General features: G+C 47.2%; 2 protein-coding genes across 2 annotated transcripts; both read left to right on the top strand.

Moving 5' to 3' along the window:
• Positions 1 to 1,546: 1,546 nt before the first annotated feature.
• Positions 1,547 to 6,970, top strand: LOC104486341 (tripartite motif-containing protein 6). Its single transcript, XM_086758984.1, has 6 exons — positions 1,547 to 2,158; positions 2,794 to 2,889; positions 3,847 to 4,080; positions 4,176 to 4,198; positions 5,133 to 5,275; positions 6,260 to 6,970. The coding sequence occupies exons 1-6, from the start codon at positions 1,547 to 1,549 to the stop codon at positions 6,748 to 6,750; spliced, it is 1,599 nt and encodes a 532-aa protein (XP_086615110.1). The 3' UTR covers positions 6,751 to 6,970.
• Positions 6,971 to 8,821: 1,851 nt separating this feature from the next.
• LOC104486340 (E3 ubiquitin/ISG15 ligase TRIM25) lies at positions 8,822 to 16,066 on the top strand. Its single transcript, XM_086759101.1, has 8 exons — positions 8,822 to 9,465; positions 11,336 to 11,431; positions 12,014 to 12,247; positions 12,359 to 12,381; positions 13,564 to 13,700; positions 14,173 to 14,203; positions 14,443 to 14,474; positions 15,625 to 16,066. Exons 1-8 carry the CDS (start codon positions 8,845 to 8,847, stop codon positions 15,672 to 15,674), a joined length of 1,224 nt encoding a protein of 407 aa, XP_086615227.1. The 5' UTR covers positions 8,822 to 8,844; the 3' UTR covers positions 15,675 to 16,066.
• Positions 16,067 to 19,096: the final 3,030 nt, after the last annotated feature.

The raw sequence follows: 19,096 nt of genomic DNA, 5'->3' as shown, positions 1-19,096 counted from the left end.
CTAACACAGCTTCCCAAAAACCCCACCACCCTGAGTCTGAGGGAGCATTTCCAGCTCTCTGTATCTGCAGGCTCTTGCTGCCTGTGGTGCATGGCAGGCCACGCTTGGCGGTGGCTGAACAGACCCTTTGATGACCAAGGCAGCAAATCCACCCTGGCAGTGGCTGCGATAGGTGAGCTGCTGGTGCGGGGCTCTTGGGAGGCAGCTGGCTCCATGCAGCAGTGCCGGGGCTGCCACCTCTCTCCTTTTCTAAGTATCTCTGCTTCCCTTTCAGCATGACATCCACAAGGACCCCTCCTTGCTCCCACAATCGTGCTTTGGTCACCACCAGCAAGCGCTGCTGGGGCAGAGGCTGAGCACTGAAGGAGGTGCAGGCTCCTGCAGAGAGCAAGCCCTTCTGCAGCCCTCATGGGCTCCAAGCAGATCAAACAGGATTTTTCCTACGCAGCACTGGGTTTTGGGGTTGGGATGCACACAGTATGCATCCAGCATACTGTGTGCATACCGAGGAGGATGGAGGCAACTTATTTTTACTGTTTTAAAAGCTACTCCTTTCTCTGTTCTCTCTGTCCCGTTATTCTGAGAAGCTGTTGAGAAGCTTCTGAGAAGCTGTTGGCACAAAGCATATCTCAGTAAGCAAAAAACAGTTCCCGCGAGCCCCCCCCTCCATGAGCAAGAGACCTTGCTGCCTGTGATATATGCAAAGACTGGTGTTACTGCCCTGCTCTGGTTGCTCCTGGGTTCCTGAGGACTTGTTAAACACGTATTACTTGAACCAAGCGAGATTCCTGAGCCACTGTCCAGGCAAGGACTCTGTACTTGGCTAAATGTCCAGAGGAGCCACAGTTATCTTAGTTATTTTACAAGAATTCCTCAGACAAATCTCTTCCTTACAGCACTGGCCTCTCACTCCTCTCAGACACGCTGCACCTGCTGGGGGTTGGCAGATTTATTCCCTTCATGTCAAAGCACAAGCTCACTTCCAGCTTGCTGCCTGTTACCTGCTCCCTAATGCGACCTTGGCCCGCTGAATGGGGATGTTTCAGATGTCAGCTGTACTTTTCAAGTGATGTTTCTTATTCTTATTCCTAACCACCCTGTATTTTCTCATTATTTTTCTCTCCACCATGGGGCTTGTGGCTTCACACATCACTACGGCTAATCCCTGTGCCACAGCTGTCTCGAACGTGACTAACACTGTATGCAGCGCTCACCTGGATTTGCTGTGCCCCCAGAGCACATGAAACTGCTGCTTTCTGTTGCCCTTCCCCACCTCCTCCAGCGTGGCAGAACTTGCATTTGCAAGCGCTGTCCTTGGCGCGCGTGGCAGCAGCTGGCTGCCTGCCTGGGGTTTGTCCTGCCATGGCCTTGGCTTCCACCAGTGTGGGGGATGAGAGGCAGGCGGCTGGGTGGAGGAGAGGGATGACCTTTTCTAGTAAGGGGGAGGAGGCAGCAGCTGCTGGCCTCTGCTGCTTTCTGTTTCTTTTTCCACCAGAGTCCACCAGAGCCTTCTTGACGCTCAGCACCGCACGGCAGCTTAGGCAGCATGGCCAAGCAGCGTTTTGTGCCCTGGCTGGAGAAGGAACTGATCTGTCCCATCTGCCTGAAAATTTACAGTAGCCCGGTGTCCCTGAGCTGTGGTCACACCTTCTGCAATGAGTGCACCCAGAAAGCCTGCAGCAACCAGAACCGTTTCAGCTGCCCGCTGTGCTGTGCCCAGGCAGACCCCAGTACGGAGCTGGAGCCCAACGACCTGCTCTGCAACAGGCTTTTGGATGCTCCTGCTCATCAAGAGGAGGAAAACCACGAAGCACAATGTGAAGAAAAGGGGGAAAGTTCGGGCCAGCAAGACAAGGTGATCCTGTGTGATTTCTGCCTTCAGGAGCCCCAGCCAGCCGTGAAGACCTGCCTGAACTGCGAGGCCTCCCTGTGCCAAGCCCACGTGAGCAAGCACTGCACAGAGGGTCTCCTGAAAGACCATGTCCTGAGCGAGCCATGTGATGCCTGGTTTTTGTCTAAGAGATGCCCCCGGCATGGCACAGTGCTGGAGTCCTTCTGCAAGACAGACTCGATCTGGGTCTGCATGTTGTGCTGTGTCACCGGCTCCCACAAGAACCACGAGGTTGCCACTTTGGAGGAGGCTTTTGGCGAAGCGCAGGTAAGCAGCTGCCAGGACAGTGGCCAGGGCATGGATTGCACTAGGGAAACCACAGAGATCTGTGGCACGGAGAGCTGCCCGCAGCACAAGGATGAAATATCTCCCAAGTTTCAGATCTGCAGACAAGGATTAGGCTAAATCTCCATCTTGGGGTATTGGGCTCTAATTCCTGTTTTTGCCCCAGATTCCTTCTAGGCTTGCCCCTTGGGATATAAAACAAGATGTTGTAAACTTTTTCTTCCCATCCCGAGGAGCCAAATTGGTGGGACCGAGTGCATGTGGCTATGCTTTTGATCCTCCGTGCACTTCCAAGCTGGAAGATTAGCCTGAGCTGCATTTATGCAAAGAAAATTAATGACAGAGTAACAGAAAGGAAGCTGTCAGGACTGAAAGTAACTTTATGAGTGGCTAGTGCACGTGAACAGCTTTCAGTTTCAAAATCTCTCCTATGTTCCTAACTGTGGTATTTGTTCAGGGATAAAATATTCCAGTAAACCTTTCTGTATCGATTTGTCCTGAGAGCATGCGGTGAACAAACTTTTTGCAGGTCTACCTTAATCCATTTGCATAAAATTGCTGATCTTGTGCGCATATGTCGGTCCTATTCTGATATCTCCCTCCGGTTATTGTTACAGAATGCTTTTCATGAAGCTCTGAAAGCAGGGAGAACACAGGAAGCTGCGCTGCATGAAAACATACAAAACCTGCTGAAACAAAAGGAGGAAGTAAAGGTTTGTTCCAAGGTCCCATATCACTTCAGGAATGGTTGCATCCTGACAGCTGATTTTCTTTTGCCCTTCCCCAGATCATGGAGTCCAAAGCCTTTTTAGTTCCTGGGTGGTTTATCAGATGTTTTCTAGGTTTCTTCTTTGAGGAATGATGATGAACAACCTTTTTATCAGTCCGAGAAGTACATTCTTAGTTTCCAAAGGACCTTTCATCTTGAAAGTTGCTGTTAAGTCTATACCTCCTGATTAGTGGGTGATGGTTGGCTTTTTTTTTTTTCCCCCAACCTTATGGAGTTGGTAGGAATTAGGTTAAAAGATTGCCCCAAGGTGCCTGGTTTTTGCTCCCAGCGTATAAATACCTATCTAAAAGAGCAGGGAATTTAACACAGATCTCCAAATTCTAGTTCATTTTCTTAGGTAGAATTGGCACTTGCCTTCCTCCACCAGTAAGTGATGAGACTAGAAGTCCTGGCACTGGGCAAAGGAAATGTTCCCTTCGAGTCTGAAGACAAAACTGCCCCTGTTGGCAGTATCCTGTTTGGCAGCGTACCTGCTTTCAAATGGTTAAGGAAGCTTGGTGCAGGCAGTAAGCAGAGAAACTGTTTTTCCTCACCCATAGTGTATCCATAGAAAAATACCAGTGCAGAATAAGGAAATATGTGCATAGTGGAAAGTCCTCAGCAAGCATCGTGCAAGAAGCACTAGTTTTTCATCTTTTTCTGGTCAGGTGCCAGATGCTGGTGAAAGCCACTTATGTCACTTGGCTCTTCTGCTGCCAGTGAGACATGTCCCCACTAAACAAAACCAACACAGACATCTTGGGGTTTTGTCATATGGAGAGACACTAAGTTAGTAGTTACTTCTCTCAGCCCAGAAAGACCAGGCTCTTTTCTAAGTGAGAGTTGGTGTGGAAAATGTAATATTGAGTCCCTAACAGCTTTGAAAGTGTTTTCTTAATAGACTAAGGAGACCCTGTGGAGGAATCGGCTGAAGAGTCTCTTCGAAGAGATGCGTCTGCAGCTAGATAACAAAAAAGAAGACGTCATGGAAGCTCTCGATCGCAATGAGAAGCAACAGCTTTCTGTAATTCAGATGCAGATAGATAAACTCAAAGAGGGGAAGGATGCAGTCAGCCATGATGTACGGGAGCTAAAGGCTCTGAGAGATCAGAAAGACCCACTTCTTTTCACCAAGGTACCTACCAGCATCTCCCTTCCCAGAGATACTCAGCTCTTGGGCTGGCCTTTACCTGTGTTATGCTAATTCTACTTCCAAAATGTCTTTTACAGGCTTTTGCAGCAACTCAAGCCAGGTAGGCTCTTTGAGGTGGTCTACTATTGCATTACATGTTGCATCAGGTCTGATAGTCCAGCGGTGCAGGTCTGCTAGCCCAGCCTGCATGCACTGCAGGCCCACAGCTCCCTGGGCTCACCCTGGCTGCCCCTTGGCACAATGACTGTACGCTCTGAGCCTGGCTTCGTCAGAGACCTGGAGAAGCCCCAAAACAGTAACATCGGTCACATCCAACTCTTCATATACAACATGGCTTATTTTTCTGTACCCTCCATACCTGTTCTCGAGACCTATTCTGAAGTCAATTCCTGGGTGGGCACACAAAGGATGGATGAGGTTAGACATCCTGAGTCATCCTCCAGTTTGCATTGCCTTCTGCTTCTAAGAAGCAAATGCTGGAGGAGCCAAAACATGCAGTGAAGTCATGAGTCTACAAAGTTCATGGCTTTTCTCCTGAGCGGTTCCCCCAGTGCCTGCGCAGCGCTGTTCCTCCAGCACAGCCCACCACTGCATGCACACAGGCTCCCCCCAACCAGCCCTGCACTGCAGGTGCAGCGTTGCCCCTTGGCTGTGATAACCCAGCTCCCCTCGTTTGCTGTCCCAGCATCCCAGCGGCTGCCCCTGACGCCTCGTTAGCTCCTGCTGCGGGAGCTTGAGCGAACATGATGCTAGGGTCTGTCCTGGCAAAAACTGGGCCTGAGGCGGCTGAGACAAGGTCGTCACGTGACAGATATTGTCCATGGAGTGAACTTCATCCTAATGATATTGAAGAGATTTGGGATTCTGGGAGAAGTCCGGTCAGAGGGGGAGTCCCTGGTAACACTGCAGAGGGAGGGGAGGATAGAGGCTGCCTCCGTATCTCCCATCGAGGCTGGATGTGGAGTGGGGGATGCAGTTGTTGGCGCGGAGATGGGCTCAGTAATGGTTTTCTGATGTCTTTCTGCATGTTTTAGGAAACCCAAGCCAGTTCCTAAGGAAGTTAATGTAGAACTGCCAACGCCACCCATAATTTTGGATAAATTAACAACAGATACTACTCTAAGGCTTTTCCGGCAATTCCTCTCCGACATGCAGTCCTTACTGAAGGCACCACCTGGTAAGTGATCATTTCACTACGTGACAAGCAAGACAGAGAAGGTAACAAAAGATATTTAAGGAAGGACTGTAATAAGACATCAAGTACACCAAGTACCTCTATAAGAATTGATTACTAACATTGTATGATTACTTTCACATATGTGTACATAAAAGGGTGCTTGTCCTGGGCTTCAGCACTTTGGGGCATGCCTTGAACATACCCTGTTAAAATGGGCTCTGGGTAAGGAGGTGTAGATGTCCTAGGAGTTTTCTGGGAGGATTCAGAGAAGAGAACAGCAACACCTCTTCTGCCCCTTTAGGCATCCCCCTGCGACGGCGTGGGGTCCTCTATGGGCTGCAGGTGGATCTCTGCTCCTCTGTGGGCCTCCATGGGCTGCAGGGGGACAACCTGCTCCACCAAGGGCTGCACCATGGGCTGCAGGGGAATTCTGACCAGGAGCTGCATTACTCCTCCCCTCCTTCTGCAATGACCTTGGCGTCTGCAGCCGTTCCTCTCACAGAAATCCTTCACAACCGGCTCAGGCAGACACCTCTCGGGTTCTCTTCACATCTAATCTCCTCTCCACTTCTTGCAGCCGGGCTGGGCCAAGTTGGGCCAAGTCGGCCGCCCGGTGGGAGGCCAGAGGGTGAGGCCCACAAGGCTCGCGCCTCCCCCTCTCTGCCCCCGCTCAACATCTTCACATCTTCTTCCTTTTTTTTTTTTTCTTTTTTCCCCCTCCCTTCTTAAATACCTTATCACAGAGGCGTTATCACTGAATATTCCATCACCAATTGTCGCAGCCCTGGCCAGCAGCGGGTCTGCCCTAGGCATGACCAAGTCCACCAGACAAAGGGGAACCTTTAGCAGCTTCTTGCAGAAGCTGCCACCGTAGCCGCCCCCACGAAACAAAACCAACACACCAGCTTTCTGCAATGGGGATGTATGCAAATCTGTGCCATTATTGATTAATCATAATGTGTTTTTTTTTTTTTCTTTCTATAGTTCATGAACATCTGACTACTTCAATGCATCAGCAACGTGGATTTGCTCACTGTAACACCACAATCTTTTCAGGCATACTCAATTCCTTGCTGTTTGGGGTGCCAAATGTATACGGTGTCATTCCATATGTGCAGAGCGACCAGAGCTTCTTGGAGGGCTGTCACTTATGGGAGGTGGACACTAGCAAGGCCAGATGCTGGAAGCTTGGAGTCATTAATCCCAGCTTTGAGTGCTACCTGGAAATGTCTCATGATTACTCCCTCCATGTGTTCTTTGGTCAAAGGATCACACGAAAGTACTCTCCTGCAGCCCTCCAAGTGGTCAGGGTGGAGCTAGACTGTGAAAGAAGTATGCTGTCATTTTATAACGTGTCTGTCAAGGGTGGAGATCCTGCTGAGAGCCTCAAGCTTATAGAGAGAGTAAGCATCCCTTCGCACTATCCCGTCCGTGCTACCTTTGGCGTGTCTGCTGGGTCTCTGAAGCTCCTGTAGTGATGTGGGGATAAGCTGCTCTTTTGCATTTCCAGGCCTAGGTATCACGACTGCTGCTGCACAGAGGCTGTGCTAAACTGACCTATTAGAAATTGGATTTTAGGCTGCTGCGACGGCTTATCTGTGGGAGCGCAAGGCCTCGGGCTTTTTTGCTTGTCTGTATCAAACGTTGTGTTAGCCGCATGTTATTAATTTAGTTTGCAAAACTTGATGGCAATTTATTTTATAAAAAAGTTGACAGTACAAGGTTAACTGCTACAGAAATAAGCAGCAGTGATGCTGATCTCTACTGTAATGCAGCAGCTTTTACTTCTGCGTGCCTCTGCCCGTTCTGCACAACCTAAGCCATCCGTTGCAGAAGCAAAGCTGGCCTGGAAGCTGAGTCGACACTCAGCAATAAGACACCTGGCTTCTCTTGCTCGCTGCTGCTGTCGTCCCCTATGAGCTCTCTGATACATCACTTACCTGCTTCTTGCCTCAGTTTTAATTTTTGCCTCACCTATGCAAAAATCTCACAGCAAAGGGAGTAATAAAGAGGAAAACTCCTGTGCCTTTAGTCTGTGCCATATGGGGGCTGGATTAGTTCATTCTTACAACTGTCCAAACGCCCTGGAGAGAAGGGATGATATGCCTGCCTGCTGCCTGTGGCTCCAACAGAGCCCGGGTATTGGCATGAAGAGATCCAGGCTGGAGGTCTTCACCCCAGCAGGGACAGTGAAGGACCTTGAGGGACACTACAGTTTTGCATATGCTGAAATAAATCCTTGCTCAACCTTAGAAGAAAGTGGCTGTGTTTTGTCTTTTGCATTTTATACAGCAAAATGATATGGAAAACCATGTGAGTAGAGCTGGGTCTCCCAAAGGCACCTGCAGTGGCTGCTGCTCTGCCTGGTCTCAGGTGCTATGGGCACAAAGTGAGGTAAGCAAAGCTCCTGAGACAGTACAGGGATATTTCTATCCTAGAGTGCCTTTCCAAGAGCCTTTACCAGCCCCCATTTCCCTGTCAGCTGGCTGGAGGGAAAACTGCCTCAACAAGTCCCAGTAAAACTTTCCCTTGGGTTTTCCCTATTTACCTTTAGGGAAGCATCTGTAACTGTTGTGGCGAAGAACCAGACAAAGCAGAGGGAATTCCTGGCTTACCCCTGCCAGGCTCATACTCTTCTCATCTAGGGTTTATCTTTGATTTGCTGCCCTTGGTGTGGGATTGAGGCTTTTTCTGGGAGGGCAGAGGGCTGCAGGAGAATTCTCCATCTTGTGCCCTCCCCAGCACCCCCTGCTCCCACCAGCCTGCTGAGTGCTCGCACATGGAATGATGCTGCCTGAGACTGAGGGCAAACCTCTTAAAGTGTGTGCTCGTTTTGGTTGGGATAGAGGTAATTTTCTTCTAGCTGGTACGGGGTTAAGTTTTGGATTTGTGCTGAAAACAGTGCTGGTAACACAGGGATGTTTTTGTTATTGCTGGGTGGTTCTTACACAGGGTCAAGGCCTTTTCTGCCTCTCAGCCCACCCCACCAGTGAGTGGGCTGGGGGTGCACAAGAAGCTGGGAGGGATGCAGCTGGGACAGCTGACCCCAACTGACCAAAGGGATATCCCATAACATATGGCATCATGCTCAGCATACAAAGCTGGGGGAAGAATAAGGAAGGGGGAGATGTTCAGAGTGACGGCATTTGTCTTCCCAAGGAACCGTTACGTGTGATGGAGCCCTGCTCTCCTGGAGATGGCTGACACCCGCCTGCCGATGGGAAAAAGTGAATGAATTCCTTATTTTGCTTTGCTTGTGTGCGTGGCTTTACCTATTAAACTGTCTTTATCTCAACCCACGAGTTTTCTCATTTTTACCCTTCCAATTCTCTCCCCCATCCCACCGGGGAGAAGCGACCGAGCGGCTGTGTGGGGCTTGGTTGCTGGCTGGGTTTAAGCATGACAAAGTGGTTGCCATGATTTACAAGAACTGTTTGTGGGTGGAGCCTGGGACAGGGTAGAGAGGACGGACTTGCAGCCGCTGGGCTGTCTCCGGTTAGGGCACAATGCCAAGACCGTCTTTTTAGTTTCGTTTCTCACAGACTGGCTAACTCGCCATTTCTGCAGCCATGGCAAAAGCTAGGGAAGAATGTGGAGGAGGTGCCAGCCTGGAGGACGAACTCAGCTGTCCCATCTGCCTGTGTCTGTACAGGAACCCAGTGTCGCTGAGCTGCGGTCACAATTTCTGCAAGCAGTGCATCCAGAAGACCCTCGGTGCCCAGCAGCAATCCAAGGCCCCTTACTCCTGCCCCATGTGCAAGCTCCAGCTGGGGCCCATCCTGGAGCTGCAGAAGAACTTCCAGCTGTGCAGCATTGTGGAGGCATTTCTGGCCACCACTTCCAAAGGACAACAAGGCAAGTGCTCCGCAGAGGTGGAGAAGGAGGTGGTTCCCTGTGACTTCTGCCTGGATTGGTCCCAGCCAGCGGTGAAAACCTGCCTGAGCTGCGATGCGTCTTTGTGCCAGGCCCACCTGAACAAACACAATGCCAAGGCTTCCCAGCAGGACCACATCCTGGTGGAGGTGGGTGCAGGTGGTGTGGCGGCAGAGAGGAGGTGCTCGGAGCACGGCAGGCTGCTGGAGGGCTACTGCCAGGACGAGGGGCAGTACGTCTGCGCGCTGTGCTGTATTGCGGGGTGCCACAAGGACCACAGCATCATCACCCTGAAGGAGGCACACGACAAGCAGCTGGTAAGGGGCCCTCCTCTCCTCACAGGCCCTGCAAGGTTTGCTCCAAACTCCTGACCTTGAGGAAGGGGGGAAGCCACAGGAGGGGTGGTAAGGTTTTCACCAGAGAATGGGGACGGGGAGGGCGAGGGCAGGCAGGAAGCAGCTCGGGGGATGTCATGTCCGCCTCAACTGGTGCGTTGTGCTGGAATTTGCTGTTCACTTCCTCCTTTGCATTGCCAAAGCAGCCTGGCAGGCTGAGCAGAGGGAGAAGAGCAGAGAAAGGTGTTTGGGGCTGAGCAGGACAAGGGTGGGTAAATCCTATAGCGTGTGTGGATGTGGACGTGGACGTGTGTGCGGGAGGGCAAGCGAGAGGCAACCACAGGGCCCCACTGTCCCCTGCCACTGCAGCGCGGGCCTGTCCCGTCAGGCCCAGGCAACTGCAAACTGCCGCTGACAAGTGTATTCCTGGCTGAGATTAAGAAGTCTCTTTCTCCACAGATTCTCAGGGACCCCACCTCTGCTGAACTTTGGGTTGGGAAACAGGCCCTTCCCTCTGTCTCCCTCCTCCCTCAGCCATAAATTTTGTCGAGCCAGCATCCCAGTGGGCACAGAGACATGGGGCCTCGATGTCCCCACCTTTGGGTCCAGCTGCTGTCCTTGAAATGCTCCAGAATCAGCCGAGACCAAAGGGATAAAATGCATTTGTTATGCTCACTCACTGCCTTGCACTTGAAATTTTGCGAGAAAACCCCCTGCAGGAACCCCGTGTGTGGGCAGGAAGCGCCTGGCTCTCTCTGGACCTCAGGACAGGTCACAGCCTCCTCGAGAATTAGCAGGAAGCATCCTTTGCAGTTACACATATTGCAAACTAACTTTCTCTGCCAAATTACATATAAAAAAATCAGGGCTGCGAAACAGAAGTGGGCTGTGTAGGAAAGTAGCTGTTTCCTTCATCCCTGGAGCTGGTAAAGGAACAACACTGCCCTATCTGTGGGGAACCCATCTCCATGGGTAAGCTGAGATTTCAGTTGCGTATTCCACTTGTTTTGGTTTTTTTTTTGTTTTTTTTCAAACTCCCCAGGATAGGGAAATCAGGAATGCAGCTCTTCAGAGGAATTGCAAAAGGTTTTTGGTGCAAGGAACTGCGCTCAAATTTGATTATTTGTCTTTCAATTTTTAAAAAACTAAAAATTTCCAGCTGTGACATGGAAAACCTAAGCTTTCCGGCATAATTTTTATTACGGGAATCTAGCAGTCTGCTGTGCCCATTCATGGGTGCTCAAGGTGTGAAAACACTGCTGGAGGCCCCCAGGAACCATTCAGAGACTGTTTAATCCCCGAAGAATGAGGTTTAATGTCCCATCTGAAATGTGTTATCATGCAGTATAACAGCACTCAATGATCATGATATCTGTTAAAATAAACATCTGGGTGACTAAGTAGTGCTGCTTCACTGATCTTCGGTAAAGATGGTTGCTTATTACCTTATCCTCAGATCCCACAGCTGCTGACAGATGTGAAAACTAAGTATTTGGATCGTATTAGGCACACATGAAGATTCTGGCAGGAACAGAGCTTTAACAGATAAAGTGTGATTTATTCATTTAAAGTGAAATCTACTTATTCAAAGGGAAAGTTGTTTATTAACCTACCACATACAAAGTTACACATATATAAAAATTAAACATTGACTTGAAAGATTTCAAGATTGTATCAGTTTTCCGTTATGCCGTATCTTTATGAGGAGGCAAGTGAATGCAGTTTATTATAGGACTCACTGGTGAAAGCGAGCAGGTAGAAGGCACCCAGCTCCACAAACTAACAGTCTGGTTTAGAACTACTCGTGCTGCTTCCCTGCTGTGAAGCTCAATGATGTCTTTCTTTCTGCTAGGGTGAACTCTCGGGCATCGTGACGTGGCTGCAGGAACGTAAAAGCACTTTAGCAACTGCCGTGGAAGAGCTTCAGAAAAGTGAGAATCAGCTCAAGGTTGGTACCCAGATCATCGCTAATTCAGAGCATCTTTCCTCAACAATTTCTAAGAAATAAGTGATGGCAACCATACTGTTAGAAGGAGATGAATAGAAAAAGATATAGTCCAAAGCAGGGAAAACACCTGGTGTAAGAAACTGCCAGAATCCAATCTGTCTCACAACCTCCCAGCATAGCTCCACAGGAGGAACGAGCTGGGAGACTCCACCATTTGTTGTGGTTGCACAGACCAGGCTGCAGGACTCGCAGACTACAGATTGTTGTACACATTGTTATATAGTTTTAAAGTTTTCTAGCCATTAAATAAAAGAAAACCAACTTAAGTCTACAAGTAGGATTTTCAATGTGTACTGATACAGTTCTCACATTGCTAGCTGAATTTTATCTGATTTTCTTACTGTAGCATTATAACTTTAATAGCCCTCTGTTTAATCAGATATTCTACGTGAATGCTTGTTATCCTCTTCGTTCTAAAGCCAGTGCAAAGGACAGATACAATCCTAATTAATGAACAAGGGACACTAAGCTGAATTGTTGGGTTCCTGAGCCAGTGCACCGTTTTCTTATCTGTTCATTTAGACCAATACGAAAACAGTGACTTTTCAGCTGCAAAAGCTGTTTGAAGAAATGAAGACAGAGATAATTCAGAAAGAGAAGAAGATCCTGAGTGACATTCAATCCAATGAGAAAAAACAACTGGCAGACATTACCAAAGCGAAGAAGGAAATGGAAGAGCGGAGAGATCAGGCTGCGCAGCATCTTGAGTCTTTGCAGAAGCTCAGAGAGCAACCAGATATTTTCCTCTTCATCAAAGTAAGCAGTGGTATTCTGCTTTTCTTCATGAATATGCCTATTTCTGAGCCAGCTGCCCTTTCTGGAAATCATACTAACAATTTTTTTTTTCTTTGGCAATCCTATTTGTAGGAATTTAAACTGGCCATGGACAGGTATGTTTCACCTGAAAACACTTTTATTCTCCTGTGAAAAAAATATGGTGTCAATAACTGGGATCAAACCCCACTGTCTGTACCCCTCTGTCCCAGCACCCTACACTGCAAAGCTGCTCTCTATCCCAGCTGAGCCAGAGGGATAGAATCCCTCAGAATTAATGAGGATGGAGAGATATCTGCTTGCTATTCCAGCGGTCCCTTTAAGTTTCAGTTTCCTTGGCAGCTACACAGTTGCTGGATGCTGATGAAAACCATTAGCTTTTATTACTAGAAAAACATTTTTATCAGAGATGAAGCCCATAGGGTCCAGTTTCTAGCAACGCTCTCCTGGATGTGTATTGGTGGCACTCCTGTACTTAAGTCCCATTGAACAGCCTTTGGCTGCAGAGGTAACTGGCTCATTTCCCACTGATTTTTGCTTCTTCTTGTGGACAAGCTTACTAGTTAAACAGATTTATTATCCTTTCTTTTGCAAGTGATACATTTAATTTATAATTCAGCACTTCCTAACTGACGCCTGAGTGCCAGCTGTAATTCAATGGTGCAAAACTACACCAGCAGTAAGTTACAGACCTACAAAAGATTTTGCTGCAGCACTAAACTCCCTGCCTGCATGAAGGGCTAGCTCAAACACCTAGCTGGATTTTAAGATGTCATCTCTGTAACTTGTACAAATTAAAGCTGAGTTTGAACTTGGATTGTAAGGATAACTGTGAATCACCGTGTACCTAGGGGCTGTGCTGGCAGCAGCACAGTCCATTACTCATAGCTCTGCCGCAAGTCAAAATCTAGCCTGTGGGATCAAAGTCATTTTCCAGAAGCCTGGACACCATTTAATACGTTTGGCATTTTCTTTCTATCATGACAACAGTTGTGCTAGAACAGTAAGAGCCTGCCTGCAGCATCTCAGAGCCATATTCGCACAAGGGTATTAGCAAAACGCCTCCCCCTTTCTCATTTTCAGCATTTGAAAGTTTGCATCCAGGTTTGGTAAGCAAAAGCCAAATAAATAACAATATGTAACAATAGCAACTCACTTAACCTTATCCAAGAGCTGCTTACCTGATACTTCATCTTGCCAAAGCACCCTCCTCTTTGTAGAGTCCTTCCTAATGAAGGAGTTTGTTAACATTCAATGCTAAACGGTTTTCCTTGGTGAAATGACTGCCTGTGCCCTAGGATTGAGAGTCAGAATTTCAGCATCTGTGGGATGGATGTGGTGGTAGTGCAGCTGGATCGGGCCAGGATCAACCACTACCGACAACTAACAGGGAACTTCGTGAGCCACCTGGGCTCGCTGCTGCAAGACGTGCACAGTGAGTGATCTGCCCTGGCCCAGCGGCCACACGCTGCTGACCCCGAGCAGAAAACAGCAAGCCATGGGGTTCAGTGAGCTGGGCTGACAGCATCCAATGGCGGCTCCTTTATACGGGACATGTGCATCACCGGGGGGTTGAGGGGCTGATGAGGATTCAGATGGGATTTTGGGGGTGTTGAAGAGGGGAGGGGGAAGGGGGCAGAAAGACTGTTTCTGGGGATAACAAAGAAGAGGTCTGCTCCTAACCAGCGTTAAGGCCAGCTTCTCCTCTGTCTGACGTGGTTTGCTGCTCCCACCTGCCTCCCGAGTCCTTGGGTACTCAATCATGCTTTCAAGAAATACCGTCTTCATTTGCCCACCCCCATCCCCACCTAGTTTATCCTTGACCGTGAGATCCAGGGACACAGTACAAAGTCCCAAACTTGAATGCATTGCCAGCTTTGTAAAACATTCTTCTCCATCTTTCTTAGGTGAACTCACCAAGCAAATTAAGTGGAACAGGTAAATCCTTTTCTTTGCTTACAAAATGTTCCCTACAAATTTCTCCAACAGTTGTTCATTTAAGGACCACCTGTCCTGTGCTCCTCCGCTTTGGTCTCAAGGAGAGCCAAAGAGAGTCCAGAAGGCGGCCCTTCATCTCAAAAGAGGGGGTCAGATCTATTCACGTCTCTTATTTTGTTATTAACAAGATGTGATGCGTGTTTTATGAGGCGCTAACATTCAACACTGTTTCTTTACAGTGCAGCTTCAGATACTGGAACCTCTTCAAACTGTAAGTGTTCAAAAATACTAGTTATTCCTCAGGACTCTGGCCCAGGGCTGTGAATCTTGCTGAGAAAAATCTCTCACCTAAAAATGTGAACAGCATTTTGTTGCATGCATCTCCTCTCCTTGCCAGAGGTGAGACCAGCAGGAGTGCAGCCTTAGGGCACAGTTCTCAAAATCCGCAGTGAGCAGAAATATCTGGGAACTCACCAGAGAAATCATTTATCTTCAGCCTGAGGGAGAGTTTGGGTTTGCTCCACTACTCAGTAAAAGCCTGAGCCTGCTCCGAGGAAAGACCACGGAGGGGTTCCCACCAACTGAGCACGAGCTGGAGCAAACACAGTGCCTGAAAGGACTCCCCACAAATCCAAATGCTGCAGGAGATATTAAATCTGTAAACAGTATTTCTCTTCAGATAGCACTAGTCCAATGCTCAAATAGATTTCTGCTGGGAGCAGTGGTGCATCTTTTCTACAAGCTTTTTTGAAGAAAACATATTTAGAAGTTATTTGAAAGATTTTTTAATATTTTTTTTAATTGCTGCAACTGAATTCAGTTTGCAGACAGGTTTTTCTTAATTTGTAAACTAAAAATAAAATCCTACTTTCTTCACCACTTTTTAATTTTTGGAGGGGAAAAATATTCTCTTGTGACAATAATTTCTTAGGGACAGGTTAATGGTAAAATTTTACTTCAGAAAGGATGTGTTTGAGAACAGCTGGTCAGTGAGGATGTTGAGGACAATGTAGTCTTGCCCTAAATGCAAACATATTTGTTTTACCAGACACATTTGAAAAAATAGAAAAAAAAATCCTGTTTTCTGTTTTCAATAATTCATGTAGCTGATAATGGATGGAGATTAAGTGATTAAATGGAGTTTTAAATACACAGTGCAGCTTAACGATAGTTGCTTTTATTTAACATAATGCCAGCCTCAAATCTAGAGGTGTATTTTTAAATCAGTGCACATGGCCACCTCTTTGTCTTGTGAGCTCAGTCTTCTACAGACATACATAATCTATACAGAACCAGACAGTTACTCAAAACATGGGAGGGAGAAGAAATATTTTTTTTTGAGGCAATGCAAAGCTGTACTTGTAAGCAACTTGTCAAATATGTTATTAGCATAGCAATAAAATATTATTTTATTATTACAGTAAGGGAAGCTTTTCCATCTTGTGAATTTCTATGGCACAAAACCAGCTGAAAGGTCAACATGCTTCAAGTGGCAGCTGTGAACAAAATATACAGTCCCCATATGCCCAGAAGTAAGGGACAGATGAAAAAAAGAAGTCAGAACTGAGATGGAAAGAAAAAGTTAAATATTGCCAAAAATGTCCTCTAATAATGGGGACTTGCCAAGTGTCTTGACCTCCCCTGCATACCTGCTTTCGAAAGCAATTCTGTGGCATATGCGTATTTAGAAAAGAAGTGCTAAGAATTAACATGAACATAAGAAAATCTTCAACTGCTGCTGGCTTCTAAACTGTGGACTATATCGTCTCATGGTACTAATGATACTTGTGTACTATTAATAGCAGTGACTATGTTGTCATTACATGTTTGGATAACGAAATAAATGGCTATAGAAACAGATAAGCAAGGCTGGCTGATTTCATACCATTACCAGCACTTTACTGTTGAAAGCATAGAATCACAGAATCATGAAATAGTTTGGGGTGATGGGACCTTCAAAGCCCATCCAGTCCAACCCCCCTGCAAGGCGCAGGGACATCTCCAACCAGATCAGGTTGCTCAGAGCCTCATCCAGCCTGGCCTTGAACATTTCCAGGGATGGGGCATCCACCACCACTCTGGGCAACCTGGGCCAGTGTTTCACCAGCATTGTTTGTGGATGGCTGCAGTAGAAAGCTGTTTGGGACCATGCCACAGATTTAGATTATCACATTGAACACAAGTGATCTTTGTGGCAAAGAATTAATTATCTTTGTATGAAACCAACTTAGTCAGCCTCTAAGCCACATTTTAACACTTCTCCTACCGAGCGCTCAAAGAGCCATGCAAAACGCCATGGTCAGTAGCATACAAAGATGCTTTACCGGCCACATCTCCATGTGTACAAATGTTCTTTTCTGATCAAGCACATGCTGTGCTTTCCAGATGTAGCTGTTATTGCACATCTCAACTCCACAAAGGGATTTCATGGACACTGCCAGGCAGATAGGCTCACTCTTTGTTGCTGCAGGCTGCTCTGTGCCTAACTGTGGTTCAGATCCAACATGTAGGTTCATAACCTGGCTGTTTCTTCTCCAAATGATAAAAATATTCTACTGCAAACCAGAGTTGCCAACATAAACATTTTTAAGAAATTAAGGCTAAAGTTCTGGGTGCAGTAGGATTCATGGCTACAACTCTATTCTGTCACTTGTGATAATCAACACATATCTAATTGCAGGGATTTAAACAGTAAACTCAGCAAAATCCATCTCAGATTTAGAGTAACGTCTCCCTTCATGGTTTAAATGGACTCGGAAGCTGTAACGGATCCGCAGCCCTTGCTCTGCAGCACACATCAATTGTCAGCATAACAGAAAGTACGCGGCCAAATTTTGGGAGCTCAGCAGTAGCTCAAGGTGACTTTGCAAATATTCCCTACTGCTCAAAAGCCAGCGAGACACAAAGGACAGCTGCTCTCAACCACTCAAATGAGGTAAATGAAATGAGCCCCTCCTTCGGCACTTTTATTACCTGGGCTTCTCTCCGGCTGCCAGGTTGTTACTGCTTTCAGCCCAGGTGAAGGAGCCACGACCAGCCAAGGCAGTTCAGCGCGGCTGCTGCAGACAGCAAGTTACTGCACTGCTGCAAATCACTACAGAGAGCGGGAGGTTTACTGAAGCGCGGTATTTTAGGTAGCTCCCTGCCCCTCATCTCACAGCGCATCCTACGTTGCCTGCACTTGGGAAACGTCAGCACCTCTGCAGCGCCTTCTGAAATATCAGTTTAGCATTTCCTCAGCAAAACCCACCTTACAAACCTGTACTCCTGTGCCTCCAGCCACAGGCTCCGGATAACCGGAGCACCGTTCTCCCCCTCGCCAGCAGAAATGACAACTGGCAGCAGGGTGCTGAGCAATTCCTGCAGCCCCAGGTCGCTGCCCTCACCCGCATGTTTCTGGATGTATGGCTGCCCCCTTGCCTGCATGCAATTCTCATTGCTTTTAACACCATTTCTGGCAGTCTTGGAGAAGCCATGAGGATATTTTCTTTCCCCAGGGAGGATGAGGTACTGACAACACCAGCCATCAGCTCCCTGAATCGCTGAGCCCCTGGCAGAAATGTCTGTCTACAGAGCTCTGCAGCCCTCACTAGACAGCTGTAACGTCGACCGCAGATAGTACAGTACTGCGCTAAGACTGGAGTACTCAGCATAACTAACGCCCAGGACCAGTGGGACTTACTGACCAAAACAAAGACAATAATTGTCTGGATGGAACTTGCCTAGCATCTAATGTGGTGGGAAAAGTGCATGCAGCTCTTCACTGAGAGGCTTATTGGACTTGAATTTAGGGCTAATGTAAACACTTGCCAAAATGGAGCAAAAGAAGGTGACTAATGTAGGCAAAATTAATGTGACCCAGGAGAAAAGGACTTTATAATTGCTGCTATATGGCAAAAGCAAAGGATTTCAAGCAGAATGGTAAAAATATATTTTTTAATACTGCTGCAGGCTCACAATGCTTTTAGATGGAAATTAATATCTAGGAAGGGAGATTTTCTGAGTTAGATACTAAGCTGATGGTGCAGTTTATTACTCCTATACATTTGCCTGACATAGTATTAGCAAAGATAGACTCCTCTGAATTTGAGACTTGTGTTTTAATATTCCATGCATCAGCCTTGAGGAAGCAAAGAGAGGTGAAAGACTAGATGAAAGCAATGTTAAGAAAACACACTGGAGTCCAGTAATTATTTAACTAAGCCTTCTAACTCACAACAGCACTCTGAAAATTTTAACACCTAATTAGTTTTTGACTCTGGGAGACAATATTGGACCATGGCATACACTGAGAGTGCGGCAATTCCGCACAGATACTGGTGCAGAACACTCACTCTTGATAGCAATATAATTGTGTGATACATAGCCCTGAGATATGGACAGAGCTTATTTCTTTTTGATATCTTTATGGCTTAAGTATTTTGATTACCTAAGGACTCTGATTCACTGTATCTTTCATTATTTATTATGCTCTCTTCCCTCCACCCACTTCATTCTTACTCAGCGTTCGTCTCATCCTTGATGGAAACCTTTAGAGAGGGGAGAGTTAAGTAGCTGATATTATGGCTCTTTTTTTTTTTGCTTTTGCCAAGCATTGAATGATGTGGCTGAATTTATACTTAAGTGCATAAATAAAATGCATTTCAAAACCTAGGACAAGCCTCTTTCCATTACTTAGTCTGATGGGTTTTCTAAGTCAGTCAGACATGCCACATCTAGACCTTTATGTGTCTGACACTACGGCCTTCTAAGACCAGCAGGTTAGACACCAAACCTCAGGGGTATCGCTTTGATTTTGCACACTGGAAACGGCAGAAGGTCTTGAGGAATGTTGTCCTAAGGCCCCTGATTGCTCCCCCCAAAGGCTCAAGTTCAAGCTCAGGGTAGCTTAAC

Source organism: Chlamydotis macqueenii, chromosome 14 (assembly GCF_036417535.1).
Source record: "Chlamydotis macqueenii isolate bChlMac1 chromosome 14, bChlMac1.mat, whole genome shotgun sequence".
Classification (NCBI taxonomy): domain Eukaryota; kingdom Metazoa; phylum Chordata; class Aves; order Otidiformes; family Otididae; genus Chlamydotis; species Chlamydotis macqueenii.
This window is presented reverse-complemented; position numbering and strand designations above follow the sequence as displayed.

Excerpts from the sequence above, each read along its gene's own strand:
- LOC104486340 (XM_086759101.1), top strand. The coding sequence starts at position 8,845 with ATGGCAAAAGCTAGGGAAGAATGTGGAGGAGGTGCCAGCCTGGAGGAC. Across the intron at positions 11,432-12,013 it reads AAAGTGAGAATCAGCTCAAG|ACCAATACGAAAACAGTGAC; the intron begins GTTGGTACCCAG and ends CTGTTCATTTAG. Across the intron at positions 14,475-15,624 it reads TACTGGAACCTCTTCAAACT|TAAGGGAAGCTTTTCCATCT; the intron begins GTAAGTGTTCAA and ends TTATTATTACAG.
- LOC104486341 (XM_086758984.1), top strand. The coding sequence starts at position 1,547 with ATGGCCAAGCAGCGTTTTGTGCCCTGGCTGGAGAAGGAACTGATCTGT. Across the intron at positions 2,159-2,793 it reads AGGCTTTTGGCGAAGCGCAG|AATGCTTTTCATGAAGCTCT; the intron begins GTAAGCAGCTGC and ends TTATTGTTACAG. Across the intron at positions 5,276-6,259 it reads CTTACTGAAGGCACCACCTG|TTCATGAACATCTGACTACT; the intron begins GTAAGTGATCAT and ends TTCTTTCTATAG.